General features: G+C 56.4%; 1 protein-coding gene across 2 annotated transcripts in view; it reads left to right on the top strand.

Moving 5' to 3' along the window:
• LOC111143853 (plexin D1) overlaps positions 1-22,210 on the top strand; it is a 57,861-nt gene that overhangs the window by 9,503 nt on the left and 26,148 nt on the right. For both annotated transcript variants that reach the window (XM_022497811.1, XM_022497810.1), the window contains exons 2-9: positions 9,019-9,195; positions 11,901-12,032; positions 12,293-12,393; positions 12,492-12,621; positions 14,035-14,212; positions 14,331-14,439; positions 14,875-14,977; positions 21,154-21,255. In XM_022497811.1, coding sequence (XP_022353519.1) covers positions 9,019-9,195; positions 11,901-12,032; positions 12,293-12,393; positions 12,492-12,621; positions 14,035-14,212; positions 14,331-14,439; positions 14,875-14,977; positions 21,154-21,255 — 1,032 coding nt within the window. The remainder of the gene's footprint in view (positions 1-9,018; positions 9,196-11,900; positions 12,033-12,292; positions 12,394-12,491; positions 12,622-14,034; positions 14,213-14,330; positions 14,440-14,874; positions 14,978-21,153; positions 21,256-22,210) is intronic.

Below are 22,210 nucleotides of genomic sequence, written 5' to 3'. Positions count from 1 at the left end.
CCAGGGCAGCATACCACCCAGCCTCTTCTGAGGGAGTCCAGGAAGGCTTCCTGGAAGAGGGGGATGTTGGAGAAGGACTTGGACAGATGGGGCTGGGGAAGGCATTCCAGGCAGAGGTGAAGGCCCAGAGATGTGGTAGAACGTGGCTTGGGTAACAGGCAGAGATGAAGCTGAGAGTGTGTGGGGTCTGGGGTGCAGGCCACGGATTTAGATGCTCTCCTGTGGGCTGTGGGGAGCCAGCAAGGGTTTGGGGGAAGAGCGAGGCATGGTTGATCTGATTCTAGAAGGGACTCCAGAACTGCCGGTCCCTTATCAGTCCTGCTAGGTGCTGGCAGGAGCAGGAGGCTCTGTCCCAGAGCCCCCACTGTGGCTGGACCAGGTGACTCCCGTGGGCCTCTCCAGTGCTGACAACGGTGTGGGGATTGCCATGGAAACCAGCTGGTGCCGCGTGGGGACAGGCCTGGAAAGTCTCCTGGTGTGAGCCACGTGCATTTGGATGCTGGCTACCCCCGGAGTGTGGCCAGTGTCTTCTTTTCAAAGCCCGTGTTTGGGCCAGTGCCGAACCAACAGGCTGCCTGGAGGGGCGCCTGCACCCCCCACTCCCCCACTGACACTCGATGCCACAGAGATCAGAGATCTGCTGGGCCAGCGGGGCTGGCCCCTCCCCGTCCACCATCCTTTCCCCTGAAACACGATAAATCACACGCTAGAGGAGGGAGGAAGCTCAAAGCTCCATTATGAGGCCCAGCGAGGCCCCAGCGGGGCGTTAATCATGTAGTGCTTTCTGCTCTGATCGGTAAATAATGGGGGGGCAGTGGGCAGAGGCCTTGAAGTGGAGGCCTGGCCCAGGAAAGGAGCTGAATGGGGCTCTGCAGTCACCTTTGCCCCCGTGCCCTTCTCAGGCCTGTCCAGCATCTGTGTTTGCAGTGAAGGAGTCCTCCAGAAGTGACCATCTCCTTGACAGGCCTCTGTTTCCCTATCTTGCCACCCCAGGCCTTTCCAGCTCTAGGCAGCCAGGCCCCCAGCTGCTGTTGGCACTAGGCGGAGAGGCTGTAGTTAAGGGCAAGGACTCTGGAGCCAGCCTGCCGAGGTTTCAGGCTCACATCTGGCCATTCTGGCTGTGTGACCCTGGACAAGGCACTGCTCTGTGCCTCGGTTTCCCTTGCTGTAAAGTAGCACCAACTTCTCAGGGTTAAATGAGGCTCTGCAGGCCGGGGCACAAAGCCAACTTATTATAGTGTTGGTGATACTACTGTATTGTTATTACTTTAAAGCTGTCCTTTCCTGACTTGGGGGTGATCTCTGAACTGGAATGTGGGCAGCCAGAGAGAGGGACACCCGTGTCACCTCCATGTCCCCAACACAAGACCCAGACCAGAGCTGTTTGCTGGGGCCTCCAAGCCTGCCCTGTCCCCTCCGCTGTGCCCACAATCAGTTATATGATGACTCTGGGACGGAGGCCAGCACCCAGGGGATGGGAGGAGTGTGTGAGTTCCAGTCCCCAGGGCTCCTTGGCCCCAGGAGGAGGAAGGCCAAATGTGCCCGAGAGAGAGGCAGCTGCGGCTCTCAGCTTCTCCTGGCCCACATCCCCTCTAGGGGAAGAGGCTGGGACAGAAACTGTTCCAGGGAAAGGAGGGGCCGGAGCCACAGCGCTCTGCCGCCCTGCCCCCCATTAGAGCTGGCGGGCGGGATTGACTTCCCCCCGGCCAGGGAAGAGTCGCTGGCTGCCCATCCCACACTGGGCTCCTCTGGGACCCCAGGGGGAAGGGCTGGAAATGGGGCCAGGCTGGGCCAGAATGAGAAACAGCTTCAAGAAGGGGGAGCTGAGTGTCTGGGGGGGGCTGTGTCCAGCTAACAAAACAATGGCTGCTTGAGTCAGCGGCTGTGGTAGGAGTTCCCAGGCCGGCCTGAGCAGAGCGGGCCTCGGCCTTGGCCGGGCTTCCAATGTGCATCGTGGATGAGGGTGGATGTGGTGGAGTGGCTGGTCCTGGGGGGCTCCGTGTGACCTGCCCAGCTAATGGGGAGCATTGACTGAACATCCGCAGGGGCCAATATCGAGGGCTGCAGTGAGCTGAGCCCTTGGTGGCAACCCTCTAGGGAGGGTGTTGTTATTGTCCCCATTTTGCAGATGCGGAGACTGAGGCTCGGGTGGAAGCAGCATCCCATGCTGAGTGATGAGCCACAAGACTTTCTATGTCAGGAGCCTCAGTTTCTCTGTCTGTAACATGGGGATACAACAGGGGTGTGGCTGTGAGGCAGCTCCACTCGGGGCCTACACACAGCAGGTCTGCAATCCAGCCAGGCCTCTGACCTCAAACTGAGGGCTGTCCCTCCTCACTGTGGCCAGCTTGGTGGCAGGGCCCAGGGTGCCAGTTGTGGCTAGACAGACAGATCATGCTCAGAATGGCCTGACTGGCTGGTTCACGCAACCCTTCCAGATGACGCTCAGCGGGCCTGGTTGAATGTAGTGCTCTGTGGCTGAGGGACCCACCCTTCCAGAGAGTGGGTCAGGGAAATAAAGGCAGGTGTCGGAAACTCTGGAAGGGCCTACACAAGCTGCCATGTCCATTGCTACTTCTCGGTCGTCCCCCACCCGCCACTGCCTGCCACCCCCCCATTCAGGCAGCCTGGGGTCAGGGAGGGGATTTTCAGGTGCTATGTGTCCCGAGGAAGCCTCTGCCCCTCTCTGTACCTTGGTTTCCCCTCTGGCTCAGAGCCAGGCCTCTCGGCTGCTGTTCTGTGGCCAGGTTGCACATTCTCTCCCCGCCTCCCCCTCCAGGAAGTAAGCATCTTGATCACCTACTGGGAGGTGCTGGTATTTCCTTCCCAGGCAGGGGTTGGCTTCCTCCGGCTGGGGTGGGGTGTGGGGGGGTAGGGGAGGTGGGCGAGTGGGGGCATTGGAGGGTGGCGCTTGCCCCTTAGAGGTCTGTCCTGGTCCTGTTTCCTCCCTAGGCTGGCGCACAGTAGGTCCATGGCTCTTTTCCCTGACTCAGTTTTTCGTCAGTGGAGGCGTCCTCTTGGTGGAGCCATAACCCATTAGCTGCGGTTTCTGAGAAACTGCCCCGGCTAAAGTGGGAGGGAGGAGTTTGGGTTTGGAGTCACAGGCTGACTGACCTGACAGAGTACCCACGTGGTCACTTGAGTGGGTGACCTTGAGAATGCTTCCTTTTAACTTCAGGGCTTCTGAAGAAGGGTGGGGGGAGGGCTGTTCACCCGGGCTTTGTGGGAGGCAATAATCCTGCAGGGTTTTTTGTCTAGTCCTCCTGCAGACTGCCTGTCAGATCCCTGAGACCACCCTACCTGATCCTTACTTGCCCCCTCTCCTCTAGTCTGGGGCATTCTCCTTAGGGAGAATTCCTTGTCCTTGGCTGTCCAAGCTGAGGGAAGAGTTGGCAGGGGAGGGTGTTGAGGGGAGCCTCAGGGGGCCAGGCCAGAGCAGGGCCTTGAGGGCCCAGGAGCAAAGTCTGGGTTTATGTTGAGGGCACTAGGGATCCATTGATGGCTGTTGAGCTGCAGAGGGGACACAAACTGGTTTGTGGTTGCTTTTTTTTTTTTTTTTTTTTTTTTAAGTTTTTTATTTTGGAATATTTTTAGATTTATAGGAAAGTTACAAAGGTAGGACAGATTGTTGCTATGTATCCTTCCCTCCATTTTCCCCATTGCTAAGGTTTTACGTTCCCATGATACATTTGTCAAAACGAAGAAACCAACATGAGTACTTTACTCTCAACTGAATTTCAGACTTTACTCCACGAGTGTTCTTTTTCTTTTCTGGGATCCCATGTTGCATTTAGTGCTTTACAGTTTTAAAAGCTCCCTTTGGCCTCTGTGGAGGGTGAAGAGGAGAGGGCTTGGTCCAGTTCCAGCCCACCTGTTTTTTAACAACCCACAGTGATGGTGTGCTTCTAGCTCCTCACGGTGAAACTTGGCTTTCCTGGGACCTTGGTTTGATAACAGCCAAACACCTGAAGTGGGAAAGTGCCCTCAGTTCCTGATCACAAAGCCCCAGAAGCCAGTGATTCTATCCCTCGGGACGGAACCCCTGGGCCTTGAAGCCTGCTATCCAGCCTACCATGGATGCCTCTCCCTCCTCTCAGAATGCCACCTACTGTGGGGCTGAGGTTTGGTGGGGTCTGCAGGCAGGAAGCAGAGGCCTGAGAAACTGGGCTCTTGAAGCTCCTGCTGCAGCCAGCCTCCTGGGGAGAGAAAGGCAACACAATTACAGTTGGTAGTGAAATCAATATGTCAGAGTTTTAATGGGAAAGTAGGCAGAGCTGAGCTTTGGCCCCAGGAGGCAGCTAGCTGGAGTAAGAGGGTGTGTCTTGCTCTCAGAAGAAAGTGGAGACAGTGGCTAGCTATTGCTCGGCCCATTTCAGAGAAGGGTACATGGAGGTTCTTAGAGGAACAAAAAGTAGTAGCTGGGTGCTTCCTGGGCCTGACCACCGGACTCCCCTTTGTTGCCACACACAGTAGGTATACAGTTGGCTCATATGTTGTTCTAGTTCTCCAGCAGCCAGCATGGCAGTGGTGTTCTTGATCTCTGTTTGGAAAAGCAGCAGCTGAATATAGTCAATCACACTTTAGTCAAAATTAGTCTCCTTTCCTTAGTAAACATTCACCCTGGAGCACAGTCTCCACCCTGGAGAAGCTCGTGTTTATGCTACCATGATAAATGAAAGTGGTAACCAGCACAGTGCCGTCCAGAGGAGGGGAGGTTTTTTCCTGCATCACATCTTTGAAAGCTGGTGAAAAACTTGCTGCCTGGACATGTCTAGCAAAGGGACTAGCAGGGTCAAGACAAGGGGGACTGATGGGACAGGGGAAGTGTGAGGGCGCAGAGGGGTGGGAAGGGCATTGGCTGCTAAGGGAGCAACATTATGAAGGATCAGGGGCCCTGGTGGGAAGGTGTGGCCACATGGGAGGAATTGCAGAGGCTGATGTGGTCAGAGCAGAGGGTGGGACAGAAGAAAAAGCGAGACTTGAAGCCAGAGCAGCTGGAACCGGATCACAAAGGCCTTGAATGCCAGGTCTGATCCAGAGGACAGACGGGAGCTGGAGAAGGGTTTGATGCTAGGGAGGAGTGAACCAGTTTTGTGCTTCAAAAGGTGCCTCTACTGGGTTGGAGGGGGCTGCTGGGAGAGGCCGGCCCTCCCCTGCTCCCAGGGGAATTTGTGTTTTGAAAGTGAGACTCAAAGGAAGGCTAGTGCTAAGGGAGGAATTTGAGGCAGTGTCAGACGACGGTCAAGGGGTACCTTGGGGCTGTGGAGCTAACTGCCCCTAGAGGCCAAGCTCGGCAGAGACCATGCTTGGGAGGGCTGCCCCGTCCCCAAGGGCACTGCCCCCTTTCCCAGGCCTGCAGCTCCCTCCCCCAGCAGGGGAAGCACCTCCCGCCTCTTGCCTGCTCCGTGGGCACAGGTCCCAGCTTCCACTTTCCAGTGGGTTCTCAGCCTTGTGATCCCCCAGCAGTCCGGAGTCAGCTTCCCCTCAGAGCACAGACCATCCAGAGCAGCTGATGGGGGTTACTTCTCCTTTAACACTTTTTTTTTTTAGATTTTATTTTTAGGATAAGGAAAAAAAAAGTTGGAGAAAAGGCTTTTTAGAAAATTCCTTCGGTACAGAATTAATGGCTTGTGAACGTCAGGGCAGGCAGGCGAGAGCTGGATTTGCTGTGTGTTCCTGCCTCATCCTCTCTGCCGCTTGGCCAACAAATCACCCTCATTGGGGTGCCTCATCCGGCTTTTCCGGACTGGCTGGGGTCCCCCATTGTGGGGCCCAAGGCCAAAAGACCTAAGGGTGTCATCCGGGGCCTCCCAGGTCTTTCCTTCCCTCCCCCGCTCCCAGAGCTCAGGGTGGAAAATCATATCCTCTAGGCAAGGGTTTACAATTTTAATTTTAAAACAGCTTATTATTTTATGACGCAAGTAATCCATATTCAGTGAAGAAAAGTTATGTAACCCCTAGGAGAAGCATCCCCCATGGGAGATCTCAGGCCCAAGTGTCCACTCTTCTGCCTACTTGCTGACAGAATCCCCCTCACCTCTTCCCTGCTGCTGCAGGATGGCTGAGGGGTGGACCCAGGACTGGGAGAGGCTTCTGGGGGAAATGGTCCAGCACTCCCTTTACACAGCTGTCCCCAACTTGGGCACACACAGGGTGAAGTCAGGCAGGGTAGGTCTAAAGCTGCAGGACAAGAGGGAGCCAATTATGTGACAGTCTGGGGAACGACACTCCAGGCAGAAGGAACAGCACAAGCAAAGACCCTGAGGCAGGGCCCAGTGTTGGAGGAACAGAAAAGATGCTCCTGTGGCTAGAGTGGAGGAGTAGCGGTGAGGAGGGTATGGGATGTGTTTAGAAGGGCTCAGGGCCCCTGATGGGAGGATTTAGGATTCAGTGTTTATTCTGAGTATTGTGTAAACTATCAGAGGGTATCAAGCCTAGGGAGGCTTCTTTGTGCTTTTTAAAGGGCTCACTTGGTAGCTGTGTTCAGGGGGACATGTTGAGGTCAGAGTGGACCCAGAAGAGAAGGGCTGGGAGAGCCTCCCAGGTGAGAAGCTGCCTTAAGGGGCTCCTAGGCAGTCTGGCTGGAAGGCTTTAGAGGTAGGCATGATTTGTCCCAAATTCCACTTCATAATATTTGAGTGACAGTCCCATCTGAAATGGCAGTGGAGTCAGCTAACACCTCGGGAGTGTTTCCTAGCCAGTGATCCCCTCCCACTGCTTGGGAGGGGGTGCGAGAGTTGTATCTACTTGGGAGCTCAGAAAAGCAAGGTCACTTACCTCGTCACCCCTGGCCCTCCTGTGGAGACCATCACTCATGGGTTCTGGCCCAGGGGCAGCCCCAGCCCCACTGCACCTCTGGGCTCAGCGCCCAGCCCCCCCCCCCCCCAGGAATGCTGTGGGATACAGGCCTTACCTAGAAGCCTGTGGGGCCTGGAACTGTGTTTATTCGCCTGAGGATAGGTGAACCTGGTATTTTTTTGTTTTTGAAAACTAGCTGAGTTTGAGCAAACCCATACGGGCACATCATCAGTGGCTTAGGCTTGCAAAAAGCACAAATGAGAAATTAAAAAAAACAAACAAAAACCAAAAGACTCTAAGGCTGCACCCTTAATCCGGTTCTGATGCTACATGCTGGTGACCTTCTGAGTCCCAGCTCAGAGCCTCCGCTGCCCAGGGCCCAGCATCCAGGGTGCCGAGGTGGGGCTCAAGTCTGCTTCCAGTTTCTTTCTTTCCTTCTTTCTTCCTTCCTTCCTTTCTTTCTTCCTCCCTCCCTTCCTCCCTTCCTTTTCTTTCTTTTTCTTCTTTTCTTCCTTTCCTTTTTTTTTTTAAGATTTTATTTATTTATTTAAGAGAGAGAGAGAGCACAAGTGGGGTGAGGGTCAGAGGGAGAAGCAAACTCCCTGCCAAGCAGGGAGCCTGATGTGGGACTCAGTCCTGGGACTCCGGGATCATAATCTGAGCTGAAGGCAGATGCTTAACCAACCGAGCCACCCAGGTGCCTCCATTGCCAGTTTCATTCATGGAGGCCTGACACTGCAGCTGGGGAACTAGAGCAGGCTCCTTCTCCTCTGAGCCTCAGTTTCCCCATCTGTGACATGGGACCTCATAGAGCTGCCAGGATGTAGGGAGTTGATGCCCAGGCCTGGTACAATGTCAGTTCTCTGTCAATGCAGCCTGTTATTATTATTCCTTTTTAAACAATTTTATTTATTTAGTTGAGAGAGGGAGAGGGGAGAGAACACACAGCAAGAGAGGCAGAAGCAGACTCCCCACTGAGCAAGGAGCTCCAACCCCAGGATCCTGAGATCATGACCTGAGCCAAAGGCAGACATGTAACAGACTGAACCACCCAGGCGCTCCAAACACAGCCTGTTGTGTTTGCTGTCATGACTATTACCTTATTGTGGATGCACCAGGGTTAGCAAAATGGCCTTCTGACTTCCTGTGACTTTTCTCAGCTGGGTATCTTTGTGTCCTTATCCATAGGGACTCATAATGTCACTCAGGGGTGGGGGCAGCTCTCCTGGACGAGGTGCCATTATCTTCATGCTCAGTCCTGCAGGACCCTGAGGTTGTGTACACCTGTTCACTCTTCTAAACCATCCTCCTGTCTGCATCCTTGTGGATTTGCACGATTATCTTCTCAAAGGTGCTTCCTGGAGGCCTGTTTTGCATTTTTGTGCAAATTGCAGAAGGAACCTTCGAAGCGAGCCACAAGACCCAGGGAAGGGCAGGGACGAGTCCAGGGAATGGTTGGGAGCTGGGGTCACTAGCTCCATTTGTCTCGTTCCAACGTGTGGTGGGACTGATCTGCCACTTGGGGTGGCACTGAGCTGATGCGATGGCAGGGCTGGGCACTCGGACACACCTTGCCTTGGTCTACCCATCTGTAATGTGGGCAGATGTAGGGAGTATATGCTTGTGGGAGAAAGGGAAGGCCTCGGCATGGGGAGGCCTTAGTCTGGGGTCTGGCGAGCCACTGGGAATTTGGATGGTGGTGCTGGGGTCAGAGCAGGGGACCTGAGAAACCCCGGGGTCCTGGGGAAACCCCCAGCCAAGACAGGAGGGACACTCTTGGATAGCAGCAGGTAAGCTGAAGCAGAGGATGGCCTCAGGAGGTCTGATGTGGGCTCCTCTGCTCTGCCTGGCTATGCCCAGCCAGGAGGGACAGCTCCAAGTCTATGAGGGTATGTGGGTCTCACCCTGTCCTTACTTCCCTGGCCTCCTGTCCTTGTCCCACTGCCAGCTCTTCTTGCCTCCATCACATAACTTTTCCTGTACGCTCCGTACCTACCTGAAACACCATCTGCTTGGGGCAGCTCTGTGACGAACGCTGAGGTCAGGGGTCAGCCTATGGTCAGGGATGGGGTCCTGCTTGTGTTTGGGCCTCAGCCCCAACCTGGGCATATAAAGCAACGCAGGACTTTAAAGCTCTGATGCCGAGGCCTGACCTCCAGTGTGGGCAGGGAGCCAGAGAAGGTTCTAGAGCCAAGGTCTGACTTCCTGCTTCTCTTCCAGCTGCAGCCAGAGCAACTGGACTGTGGGGCTGCCCACCTGCAGCACCCGTTGTCCATCCTGCAGCCCCTGAAGGCCACGCCTGTGTTTCGAGCCCCGGGCCTCTCCTCTGTAGCCGTGGCCACAGTCAGCAACTACACCGTGGTCTTCCTGGGCACTGTCAGTGGGCGGCTGCTCAAGGTAGGGCTGGGGGCCAGGACTAGGGAGGCTGAAGGGGTAGAGGAGGTGAGGGGAGGCCGAGTCTGGGGAGGGTGTACACATGGCCTGTACAGGCCTGATACAAGACTTCATTCTCTCCGGTTTGCCTAGCACCTTACAGTTTACAAAGCATTTTCCACATCCATTTCTTCTACTCTTGCTTATAACAAGAAGTACCCTGTCCTGCAGAGGAGGGAAACCAGGCCTGAGAGAGACCCTTCTCCTGGGTTTCTAGGACTCGGGCTTTGAAGCAGAGACCAGAGTCTGGATTCTGCCACTTGCTGGCTGCTTGACCTTGGACAGTGCACTTTCTCCCTCTGGGCCTCAGTTTCCCCATCTGTGGAGGGTTGTAAGCCCTGGCTCTGGAGACTATTGTTGGGCTCTGACAGGGGAAGGCTGCAGCCTGGCAAGTGGGGGCTCTCACTGCCATTTCCTCCCCCACCCTGCTGGCCTCCCTCTGAAGTTTCCCCCTCCCCTCACCCGCCCCAGCCAAGAAGACTGGTTTCTGGAGGTGGTGATTCCTAGAGCTGGGAAAGATGAGAGGATTCTTACCACCGTGGGGTGGGAAGGACTTTCCTGGGCCCCCAGGTGAGGGCTGGGCCCGCTTCCTCCTGGCCCCCTCCCAACCCCTGCCTGTCAGGAAAGTCGGCCACCTGGCCCAGTTCCAGGGTGTACCAGGCCCTGGCCTAATTGACTCAGATCCGATAACTTAATTCTCTCAGCTGCCCAGGCGGACGCCATGGGCCGGGGGGTGGGCTGGGGATAGGAGCCCTGGCTGCCTGGCCCCGGGACCCTAGCTGGTCACCTAGTAGGGGTGAGGAAGGTGCCTGGTATGGGAGCAGGAAGGTGGTGGGGGGCATCCTCCTCAGCCTTTGAAGCCGCATTGGTGGTCCTTAGACCGTGGGACTCATGTTTTGGGGGTCAGATACTTGGATCGAGATCCTGGCTCTGCTGGCCCCAGGAGTGTGGCCTGGGGGTGGTTGCTTATCACCCTGAGCCTCCGTCTCCTCCTCTGTCATGGGGGAAATTAGCTGGACCCTCCTAGACTGTGGTCAGAGTCTGTGGTCCCCTATGAGGGAGGTAGCGCCAGGATTCCCATTTCACAGATGAGAACACTAAGCCTCTGAGAGGGGCAATGACTGCCCCAAAGTCACACAGTGAGAGCTGGGGTTGAATTCAGGGCCAGCCGACCAGGAGCCCAGCATGTGATCCCTCGACCCAGACCTCTTTACCTACCACCTTGTCCTGTGCACGGTCTTCTACCAGCGCTTCCCTGCTTGTGGCTTCGATCGCAACACCCGGCCCTGGCTCTGGAGCACAGTAGGTGCTCAGTAGACCTTTGAAGGAGTGGAAATAAGCTGAGTGTCTGCTGGGTGCCTGAGGAGAAGGTCAGAGACTGAGCTGGGGCCCCGCCTGCTGGGCAGAATCCACAAAGAGGTCCCCCAGGATGGGCGATATCTCAGGGCCTGGAACCCAGGCTGTGGGAGCTTGGGAAGAGAGTAATTTCAATTTGGTGTGTGGAGGGCATTTGAGAAGCTCTTCTGAAGGAGGCACCGAGAAGACGGATCTTCACTGAAGGGGCAGGAAGAGAAACACTCCAGCAGGGAGCACAGTGTGCACGAAGGCCTAGAGGCCAGAACACTAGAGTCGGGTTGAGTGGGTGGAAATGAGCCTGGTGGAATAAGCTGTGGTTGCTTGTTGGGGCCTTGAATGCCAGAGCTAGTTTTTTCTATAAGCAGGAAGGAGCTACCAAAAGTTAGGTGCCCACAGAGGAGGGCCAGGCAGTAGGAGTCCCCTGGCCGCTGGCCCAGGGAGGCTTCTAGACTGCTGGTCCCAGCTTGGCCCAGCGGGGCCTACAACAAAGCAGCATGCTGGGAATGTGAGGGGCCAATAGAAAAAGAACAAGGCTGGATGCAGCTCTGGTGGGCATTGTCTGCTCTTAGGAGGACACGCAGGGGGCTCTCAGAGCCAGAGGACCTTTCAGGCCTCCACTAGTCCTGGTCTTCCTCCTGCCAGGACCCTGGACCCCACCCCTTCACCTCATCCTTAGACTGTGGGGTCAGACAGCCCTGGGCTTGGGTTGTGCCCCCAAAGTGTCTTCATTTTGTGACTCTCACCAAGTCTGTAGCCTCTCTGGGCCTTGGTCTCCTCATCTGTGAAATGGGTGCAAGAGGGGAAGGATGAGAAGTGTGGCCCCATCAGCACTTTGCGGGCATCTTCTCCATGTGTGCTCACCACGGTCCTGAGGGGCAGGTGCCATCACGAGTCCCATTAGATCAGGAAGCTGTGAGCGAGGGGAGTGACGACTTGTACATGTGCACAGCTTGTGAATGTCAAAGCCAGAATTCAAACCCACGTCCCTGCTCTTAGGCGTGATGCCAGACAGCCTCCCAGAGAATCTTTTGTAAACTGTAAAGTGTCTATGTATTCACACAGTGGGATGTGTTGGGGAACATCATTCAGGGAGGGAGTTCCTGGTGGGGGCCCAGCAGAGGCACTTGTGTAGAGGTCCGACCCACAGCTCTCCTTCACATGTCCGTGATTTCCCACCTGGGAAGGCCGGAAAGAGGATGAGGCTGAGACCCCAAGCCTGGGTTGAGTCCCCACCCGCAGGCGCATGTCCCTCACCATGGGCCCTGTCACGGTGCACCAGAGTTCCCCTGACACCCCCTGCCCCCCCACCCCAGATCAACCTGAATGAGAGCATGCAGGTGGTGAGCCGGCGGGTGGTGACGGTGGCCTATGGGGAGCCTGTGCACCATGTCATGCAGTTCGACCCAGCAGACCCCGGTTACCTTTATCTGATGACATCCCACCAGGTAAGGCCAGAGCCCCAGCCTGACAGGGTCCCCAGACACCTAAGCTTTCTTCCTCTCTTCTGCCCAGCAGGAGCATCTTCTGTCACCAGCCCCTTTGTCAGCTAGCCCTTCCCCTCCCAGTGTGGTCATCACCTCTGCAGGGGAAGCCCTGTGGCCCCACATGCTCCCTGTTACAGCCTCGAGCCTCAGTTTCCCCAGCGTCTCAGGACCCTGGCCGTGGCTGGTTCCCCACGGAGCTGGGCCCTCACCTCTGCCTCCAGATGGCCCGGGTGAAAGTTGCTGCCTGTGCCGTGCATGCCACCTGTGGGGACTGCGTGGGGGCAGCTGACGCCTACTGTGGCTGGTGTGCACTGGAGACACGGTGAGCCCTCTGGGGCAGAGGCTGTGCCTGGGGGGCCACGGCAGGGCGGGAGGGGAGAGGAGCCCCCTGGGGGCCTGACCTGTGCCCTGCCGCTCCAGGTGCACCCTGCAGCAGGACTGTGCAAACTCCGACCAGCAGCATTTCTGGACCAGTGCCAGCGAGGGCCCCGGCCGCTGTCCCACCATGACAGTCCTGCCTGCAGAGATCGACGTGCACCAGGAGTACCCAGTGAGTCATGGGGGAGCTGGCTCTCAGCTCGGGGGCAACACGGGGTGGGAAGCCACCTTTCACCTGGCCCCCAAGTCCCCCGAGGTAGAGACTCCTGCCCATGGTGCCCCATGGACCCCGGGGGCAAATAATGAGAATGACTTGGGCTCTGCCGAGTGCTCACTGAGTGTCAGCACTCGCTCTGCACGTGATGTTCACCTCTGTCGGGCTTCACACAACTCTGTGCACATGAGGAAATTGAGGCACAGAGAGGGAAAATGACTTGTTCATCGTTTTACAGCTAGGGACTAGGGGACCTGGGATTTGAACTCAAGTGGGTGGGCTTTGGAGTCTCAGGAGGGAGGGCTCAGGTTGGAGAGTAGAAGGAGAGTGAGTTCCCAACTCCTACCTCTTCCTGGCCCCAGTACGGGGAGAGGGCAGAGGGGCCATCAAGTGCCAGGGCACTATTTCTTGCTCTCGGAAACTGATGAATCTACAGTCTGGAGGCAAGTGGCTCCCTTCCCTGCCTGGGCCGGGAAGGCCTGGAGATGCTCCAGCCATCTCCCACCCATCACAGGCAGTATGGCAGGGGTGGGGGGAAAGGGACAGACAGGCCTGGGTCCCCCTCGGCCCTGCCCTCAGTGACTTCTCAGAGGCTGGGTATCCTTATCCATCAACAGGTGGTTCTAAAGGGCCAGGGGCCTGGGGCTCCTCTGCAGCCCTCTCCCCATCATTCTCTGTCAGAGTTTTTCACATGCTTTTTCTCATCAGGCAGACTGGGCATAGGTTTGTCCATCCATCCATCCATCTAGTCATTCATTCATCAAATGTCTTCTTGAGCACCTACTATATGCTAAGTGCAGTTCTGGACTCTGGGGATGCAGCGTTGAATAAGACAAAGACCCGGCCCCTGATCGGCTGACATGCTTGTGGGGGTGAGGGAGTAGGCAAGATAGGCTGTCAAGACAGTGAGAAGTATGATGGTGGGAAAGGAAGGAGAAGAGAGGAGTGGAGAACGAGTGGAGGAACGTTGACATTTTAGACCAGGTTGGAGCTGGCCTCATACAGTGAATATTGCCTTTGAGCAAAGATATGAAGTAGGTGAGTCAGCTGGGTCTCCGGGAAGAGCATTCTGGGTGAAGGGAACTCACCAGGCAGTGAGAACAGATTGGTAGATTTGAGACTCTCAGGAGAGTGGGTCAGAAGAGTCTCGGGGACCAGATCTTACAAAGCCTCCTGGACTATTATCAGGTGGTCTGTTTCATTGTGCAGCTGGGAAAACTGAGGCCTAGGGAGCCCCAGGTAGATATAGCCCTCTGGTCTAGAGTCCCAGCCCCCTGTCCCCACTTCTCCCAGGGTTGTTGAGGTAGGTGTGGGGCCATGAGGGGGAAGGCCTGCTCCCCACTTCCCTTGCTGAGGGGCCCTGGCCCCTAGGGCATGATCCTGCAGATCTCAGGTAGCCTGCCCAGCCTCAGCGGCATGGAGATGGCCTGTGACTATGGCAACGACATCCGCACCGTGGCCCGGGTCCCAGGCCCTGCCTTTGGCCACCAGATCGCCTACTGCAACCTCCTGCCGAGGGCCCAGTTCCCGCCGTTCCCGCCCCAGCAGGGTAAGCACCTTGCTCACTGGACGGTGTCTTGACGGCATAGCCTGTGAGGTTGGTGGAGACCCCAGACCCCTTTGTCCTCTCCCTGGTCCCCCCGGTCCATTTCCCTGGTCCATTCTAGATCACGTGATTGTTGAGATGTCTGTGAGGGTCAACGGGCGGCATATCGTCAGAGCCAATTTCACCATCTACGACTGCGGCCGCGTTGGACAAGTGTATCCCCACGCTGCGTGAGTGGGTCAGGCGCGTGCCCCTGGGCAGTAGGCAGGGGCGCGGGGTCGGTGGGGGGGTTCTCCGCTATCAGGGAGACCCTTGGAAGAAAAATGGTGGTGTCCTGGAGGCAGATAGGATCCTCACTTCTTTACTTGTCAGCTCATTTACCACCTGCAAACCCTCGCCTGGCTTCCGTGGGCACTCAGGCTGCCTGGGCAGAGAGAAGGGCTTTCACCACACTTACTTTCATCTCCTAAAGGCTCTGCTTGTCTCTTTGCTCCTTGCATACCTCTTGCAGCGGGGAGCTCACTATCTTAGAGTGCCTAAGCCCCTGATGATGCAGAAGACCTTTCCCTTCTGCATTGGGATCTGCCTCTTGGGTCCCAGTTCCCGGGGGCAGGGGTGAAGTGAGGGTGGGGAGCTGAGTGTGTGAGGGGTCCCTTGTCTTCCAGCTGCACCAGCTGCCTGTCGGCACAGTGGCCTTGTTTCTGGTGCACCCAGCAGCATGCCTGTGTCTCCAACCAGTCACGGTGTGAGGCCTCACCAAATCCCACGGTAAGTCAGGCCTGAGGGGGATCCCCCCTGCCTCTTTCATTACCATTTTTTTTTTTTAATATGTTGAGAACATTTCCACGTCATTAAATTTTCTTCCTGGCACTAGATCTAACAGCTGTGCTGGGTTCATCACATAACAGCACATTTAACCAATCCCCTATTGTTGGATATACGGATCGCTTCCCGTTTCTTCTTGTGTTCTAAAATAGCCCAGGCGTGGTGTGTGTCCTTGATTAATCCCTGGAAGCCAGTTCTAGAAATGGCACTTCCGGGGAGAAAGTGTGGCCATGATGTTTTTACACCTTTAACTCAACTGCCTCCAGAAAGTCTGAGTCTGGTTAAACTTCCACCTGGAGTAGGAGGGTCCCTTTCTGTACATTTTGCTGATACTGGCTAGTATGTTTTTGTTTTTGTTTTTTAAGATTTTATGTATTTGTGGGGCACCTGGGTGGCTCAGTGGGTTAAAGCCTCTGCCTTCAGCTCAGGTCATGATCTCAGGGTCCTGGGATCGAGCCCCGCATCGGGCTCTCTGCTTAGCAGGGAGCCTGCTTCCCCTTCCTCTCTCTCTGCCTGCCTCTCTGCCTACTTGTGATCTCTGTCAAATAAAGAAATAAAATCTTTTAAAAAATATATTTAAAAAAGTATTTATTTGCGAGGACAAGAGAGAAAGAGCATGAGTTGGGGGGTAGAGGGAGAGGGACAAGTAGACTCCTTGCTGAGCAGGGAGCCCAACATGGGCTCGATTCCAGGACCCCGAAGATCATGACCTGAGTGAAAGGCAGATGCTTCACTGACTGAGCCACCCAGGCATCCCAGGACTGGCTAGTTTTAAATTTCACCTGTAATATTTTCAACAACCCTGCGGGATCAAGGCAGCTGTCCCCGAGGCCAGGAAGTACCAGATTGGGACCTCGAATTCAAGCCCTTCTGGCTTGGAGCCCATGTTCTCCTATCTTCCCCAGGTCAGGAATTGGGCTGAAAGGCCCTCACCTTGGTCTCCCCATGGGTGCTGGGGACCCGAGGGCAGGTGATTCCTTGGGAAGAGAAGGTGAGCTGGCTTCGGGAACCACATGCTTCCAGGTCCAATTGCTTCTGCCGGTCCCTTGAGCCCTGCAGCTGGCCAGAATCCAGGCCCTCCTGGGTGTTCTGGAGTGGCTGGATTGAATCAGTTGCACCGGGGTGGGCCTGGTGGGGAGAGTTGGGGGACAGGGCAAAATACAAATGAAAATTCTGTGTAACTCGTGGCTGGTTGGTTTCTGCGGTGTTTATTCACACGGTGGCCTCCTGCCTTTGCCCAAAAAGCCTCTAAGGCCACCCCAGCCTCTGGCCAGGGATGACCAAATGGGATTCCCAAGGCTTTGGCTGGGACCATTGTGCTCAGCCAGGTGGGATGGCTAGACTGGTTCCAGGGTTCTGAGACCACAGCTCATGCCCTCTTTGACCTCTGTCTTGTATGAGAGCTGTGAGGGGTCAGGTTAAGGCACTGAGTCCCTGCCTGAGGCTCCTCTCACCCCATTTTCCAGATGGTGCAACCGAAGTAGCCAGTATGGTCTTGGGGGCCCTGGTTCCTATAGGAGGAGGTCACCCTGGGCATGACTCCCAGGGAAGCAGCCCCAGTCCCCAGAGCATCTGAAGCCCCAACCTCTTGACTCTGGGCTCAGAGAAGCTTATCACAAATCCTCCAAGCAGGTGCAGAGATCAGTGTGCAGGTGCAAGGGGTGGGTGCTCCATGGCCCACACCTGGAATCCTCTGGTCTCTGCACCTCCTGCCTGAGCCTCAAAACTGCTTTGCAGAAGAGTCACCAGGAGTTTAACTCAAAGGACTGACACAGTAACATGGGCCTTCTGGCACTGGGGGAGAGCTCCAGGGGTGTCCATGTGGCCAAACCATAGGGGAGGCCCCCAGGCCTCTGCAGTGAATGCTAGGTTTCCGGTCCCGGCTAACTGGGACTCTTGTTCTCGTTTGGGGTCCGCATTTCCCCAGCCTCCAGCCAGGGCTCGGTACAGAGCAGGGACTCAGTGAATGAGAACATACAGCATATGCATTGGTAGCCGGAGTCCTGTGCTCTAACCTACAGGAGTGGTGGGGTGAGGAGGACCCCACCTTAGCACGGTCCGTTCAGCATTGATCGGGCACCCTTTGTATGCCTGAATCTGCACGAGGCAGTGGGCAGGACCCAGTTAGACATAGTTCTGCTCTCCCTATCATGAGTCAAGAGCCCAAGGTGTGTGTTGTGGCTGTGTGATCCTGGGCAAGCTACTGAACCTCTCTGTGCCTTTTTCCCCATCACCTATTTTGCTTGCTATAAAGTTGTCCATTTTACTTCTTTAAAATGGCCCTCCTTCGCTGTGCTGGGAAACTGGAACTGCACCTGGGAGTACAGTTAGCTCCATGCGTGGACCATTGTAGGTACTAAAAGGCCCCTGTGCTGCCTAGGGGCTGGTGGCCGCTTTACTGGGTGGGCCTGGGAGCCCTTCTCTGGGAAAGGGACCTTTGTGCAGGGTCCTGACAGATGCATAGGAGCTCGCCAGCCTGGGGATGTTTCTGCAGCAGCATCTTGTAAACCGCCCCCCCGCACCCCAGGTCTGCTGATCTGGGGGTCAGGAACTGGGGTGGGGAGCACAGAGAGGGCCTGTCTTAGAGCATTACGATAATCTAGGAAGAGAAGAGGCAGCCCCTCCCCAGGCCTGCAGAAGGCTCTGATACTGAAGTTGGCACTTAATTACATCTCAGCCGTGCGGGCGCCATGCTTCTGGTCAGGTGGTGGGCTGGGAGGTTTGTACATCTGTCTGCGCCCCTCAAGTGCTGGGAGGAGACAGTAGGGCTTGCGCTAGTCCAGGGAGGTGTCCCTGGGGAGCTGCCAGGGGCTGAGTCTCCTGTTATTTTCCCATTCCCTAGTGGGCACCAGAAGGATAAAGTGGAGGGGAGAAGAGGTGGGAGGCCAGGCCCCTTTGATGGCATAGCTGCATCTGTGAACCCGAACTTCATTAGGAGCCAGTGAGGAGAGTGGTTTGGTAGGGACAGGGGAGAGCTTAGGGGGCTGTGAAGGTACAGAAAGGTAGGAAGGGACCCTGTGTGGTAGATTCAAGGCCCCTGGGCCAGCTGTGTATTGGGACACCAGTTCTTGACCCTTGAGCCTGGGAGAGACGGCAAGAGAGTGTGTGAGGGGGCGCCTGGGTGGCTCAGTGGGTTTAAGCCTCTGCCTTCGGCTCTGGTCATGATCCCAGGGTCCTGGGATCGAGCCCTATATCGGGCTCTCTGCTCAGCAGGGAACCTGCTTCCTCCTCTCTCTCTGCCTGCCTCTCTGCCTACTTGTGATCTCTGTCAAATAAATAAATATAATATTAAAAAAAAAAAAGAGAGAGAGAGTCTGTGAGTCCCATTGTGGGGATAGGTGAGACCCTCTGTGAACCAGCACATGCTGGGCTCCCATCAGGGTTGGTGGTGCTTCCCAGCACTGCCGACTGAGCCTCTGTCCTTGTTCCTGGTATCCCACCTTCTCAGCTCTGCTAGAGTGTGGGTAGTTAGCTGTGGTTTCCTGAACTTGTAGGCTGTGCCCCGTGTGGCACTCCAGCAAAGGGGAGAAGCCACCCAGCCTCTTTTTGATGTGTCCATGGCCTGGCCTGGAATGGGACAGGGAGGCCCCTGTCCTTTGGTTGCATGTGAGGAAACCCTAGTTCAAACTGGCCTTGCCCCAACAGAATTAATTAACCTGTGAGTGTTAAGTCTGGGGGTTGCATCACCTTCAGGTACAGCTGGATCCAGGGGTTCCCACCACGTTGTCGGGGCTCTCTGCCCCTCTGGGCGGGCTCCATGCTCAGGCAGCCCTCTCCTCTTGGTAGCCAAGTCAGCCTCAGCAGCTCCAGGCAGGCTCCTGATTTCCTGGCAGCCCCAGAAAACAAAAAGAGCTTCTTTCTCTTATTGGTTCTACAGGAGTCCCGCAGCTGACTTTCATTGGCTGATCTAGGGTCACTTATGCTCTCTGAACCAATTGCTGAGGCCAGGGCAGGCCCGGGACACCCGCCTATCCCTGGGGCTGAGGAGTAGAGTCAGTCTTCCCAAACCGCAAGCCTGTGGGGGAAGTTCCCCAAAAGCCAAGCCAGGCTTGGAGACAGATGGCTGGAGGCTAGTAGCAGACGCTCCAGCTGGCCCCATGGAGGGTTAGGCAACTCAGGGGGCGGGGTGGGGAGGAGGTACCGAAGGAGGGCAAAGGTGTGCCAGGACCCTTAGTCTTGATTCCACTCCATAGAATGGTTACAAACATCCAAGTGGCCATGGGATCATAGATAGGGATCAAGGAGAATGGGAGGCCCTTGGGGGGTAGTCCCATGACATTCCCTCTGGGGAGCCTCCTCTGGAAGCTGCCGCCTCTAACCTTCACTCCCCAGCCCCTCCTGTCAGCCACTGACCCACTGGTGGGGTGGAGCTGGGAGGACAGAGCAGAGCCCCCAGCCAGTTGCAAGGCAGAGCTGTCAGTGGCCATGTAGACTGATTGCAAACATGTGGGTTCCATTCTGTGAAATTCCATGGGGTTTACATACGAGACTTTGCCAGACAGCAGCTCAGAGGGACAGAGGTTTGTGTGCACTCACACTGAGCTGGACACAAGCTCCTCCCTCCCGGCCCTCCAGAACCATCGCCCAGGAGGCCTCGCCCTGGCCTGGCCATGCTGCCATTTCAGCCAAGGCCTCTGCGGTCTGCACTAGGTGCCACTCCTGAGGAAACAGACCAGTCCGGGCGAGGCTTCTGGCCTGGTGGTCAGCAAACAGTTGGGACAACCAGGAGGGCTCTGGTGCTGCCCATTCCATAAAATGGGTGCGATGATTGTGCCTACCTCATGGGGCTATTGGGAGTTAGGATTTGGTGAGTTAATACAGTGTGGAGTGCTCAGAACCGGCCAGGAGCACAGTGAGGGCTGTGTGAGCTCATGGCTACCACTGATACTGACATGGTGAGCACCCATTGACCTCGAGGTTCAGTGGGATGCTGGGTCCCTAGGGTGCCCTTTAAGGAGCTCCCTGTCTGATTAACAATAGGGAGAAAAGACCCCCAGGGAGGCCTCTCAAGTCTATCCCCAGAGGCCGTTGCCCTGGTTGGGTGACCCCAAGGTGGACACACGTGGATCATGGTGTCCCCAAATCTGTCCCCAACCAGACTTGGGCAGGAGGAAGGCAGAGCAGGAAGCCCTCTGGGCTGGAGAGTGGTTAGGCCTTAGTGCAATGTGGCTGCTGCTGGGTCCTCGGTCTTCCTCTCTCTCAGGCTCTTGGCGGTTGGGCTCAGAGTGTGAGGAGGCAGGACACAGCCCACGGGGGCCCCCAGGTCGGGAGAGCCTAGTTCAGGGTGAGGGCTCCAGACTTAAAGCTCAGAGAGGTCACTAAGGCAGCAGAGTGGGCACAGCCCTGCCCCCTGGTCTCTGTCCCTCGCCCTAAGACTCAGGTTCAGGCCTGTTTCTGGCCTAGGAGGCAGCCAGTAGGAGTTCAAAGACCAGCTCTGCCCTTTGAACTCAGGTGTATCACCACCTGCCCTTCTTCCTTCCATCCCTTCCATTTTGGAGGTAGCCCCTGCTCTACCAGGCCTCAGTGGCTATACTGCCAACACTGGAATGCTGATGCCCAGGCCTGCCCTGGGACTCTGGGAGCCTGGCACCTCGGCCCAGAGGCATGACTCTTGCCTGAGGCTATGGGGAGTGGTGTGGAACCTGGTGGCACCAGGGTCCTCAGAGCCCTTTTCCCACAGGCCATCCAGAAGCCTGGAGTTTCTTTTCTCTGACTCATTAAACATGTGTGAGCCTAGAAGCCGAGTCTTAGAGAGTGGGTGCAGTCCCTCATTTTATAGTCAGGAGAGATGAGGCTCAGAGATGGGGAGGGGGGGCCAGCCCCGGAGCAGCCACGGGGGCACTGGTTCCTTCACTGGGCAGTTTATTTCATTGCTCTGTGCCTCAGTTTCCTCATCTGTAAAATGGGGTCAGTAAAGTCTCCTGCCCCTACGCTTGTCTTGAGGATCAAATGAGATGGTGTGTGGGAGGTGCTGAGCTCGTCACCCTCTAGGGTGGTGGCTGTTGTGAGTTTATTCCTGGTGTTTCTCACCTCGCAGGCTGGCAGGCACATCTGCGGGGAGTCCTGTCCCTTCTGAAACGCTCCCTCGTCACCTTCTCCTCCTTGTGTTTTGACTGCAGAGCCCTCAGGACTGCCCCCAGATTTTGCCCTCAGCCCTGGTACCCGTACCTACAGGCAGCTCCCAGAGCATCCCAGTGCGTCTGGCCAATGCTGCCTTCCAGGTAGGTGGGGGCCAGGCCCGGGCTGGGTGGGAGGCTGGGGAGAACGTGTCCTGGATGGGGACCCACTCTCTGGGCCCTCCACCCACACTCTGGTTTTGTGTCTCTGAGTTTCCAGGTTCTGTCTGAGAAAGCCCCAGGGTGGTTGCAGGGGGTTGGAGGAATGAGAAGTGGGTGGTGAGGGCCCAGCCCAAGGGACGGCAGGCTGCTAACAGCTCCTGAGGGAAACTCTGGCCAGGACCCATTGTATATGGAAATGCTTTGGTGGGGGACCCCCAGATTCCCCTACCCTCCAAAGCTCTCCCAGCAGAGCTGGGCCAAAGCCCACAGGTGGACCTGGTCCTTGTCCGGCCCACCCCGCCCCAGGTTGAAATGTGGTTCTGGACACACTTCCTCAGTTCTGGCTGGCCTGTCTTGCCCGAAGAGTGGCCCTGTGCTGCCCCATTCCCCACTGTCCAAATGGGGAAAAGGAGACCTGGAAAGCGGAAGTAGATGTACATGACGTAGGGCTGGACTTGCACCCTAGCCCTGGACTCCTGAGACAGTGCTCTTTCCTGCCATCTGCCTTCCCCTCCCCACCCCCCACATGGGGAGGAGGAGATGCAGCTCCTTTCTGGGTCCCTCCTGGAAGAGTGTCTTGGGTGGGAAGCGTTGACGAGTTCTGGAAGTGTGCCAGCCATCCCTCTCCCCAGCTCCTGGGGAGTCACCATCTGTTGCTTCCAAGGGGGAGCGGAGGCCTGTGACAGCTGTCACACATGGGGGCCACGTGCTGGGCATCTGGGATGTGTCAGGCAGCCTCGTGGCTGGGGCCAGAGCTCTGTAGGGGGCAGGCACCCTCTGACTCCACCCTGCCACATTTGGGACAAGAAGGGGCCTGGGCTGGTATGGAGGACAGTGCTACTCCCTGGGGTTATGGGAGCCCAGCAGGGGGAGGCCCAAGCCCTGGGTTTGGATCCTG

Source organism: Enhydra lutris, unplaced genomic scaffold (assembly GCF_002288905.1).
Source record: "Enhydra lutris kenyoni isolate GAN:26980312 unplaced genomic scaffold, ASM228890v2 scaffoldscaffold10, whole genome shotgun sequence".
In the NCBI taxonomy this organism is placed as follows: Eukaryota; Metazoa; Chordata; class Mammalia; order Carnivora; family Mustelidae; genus Enhydra; species Enhydra lutris.
Note: the sequence above shows the minus strand (reverse complement) of the source record. Positions and strands in the feature narration are given on the sequence as shown.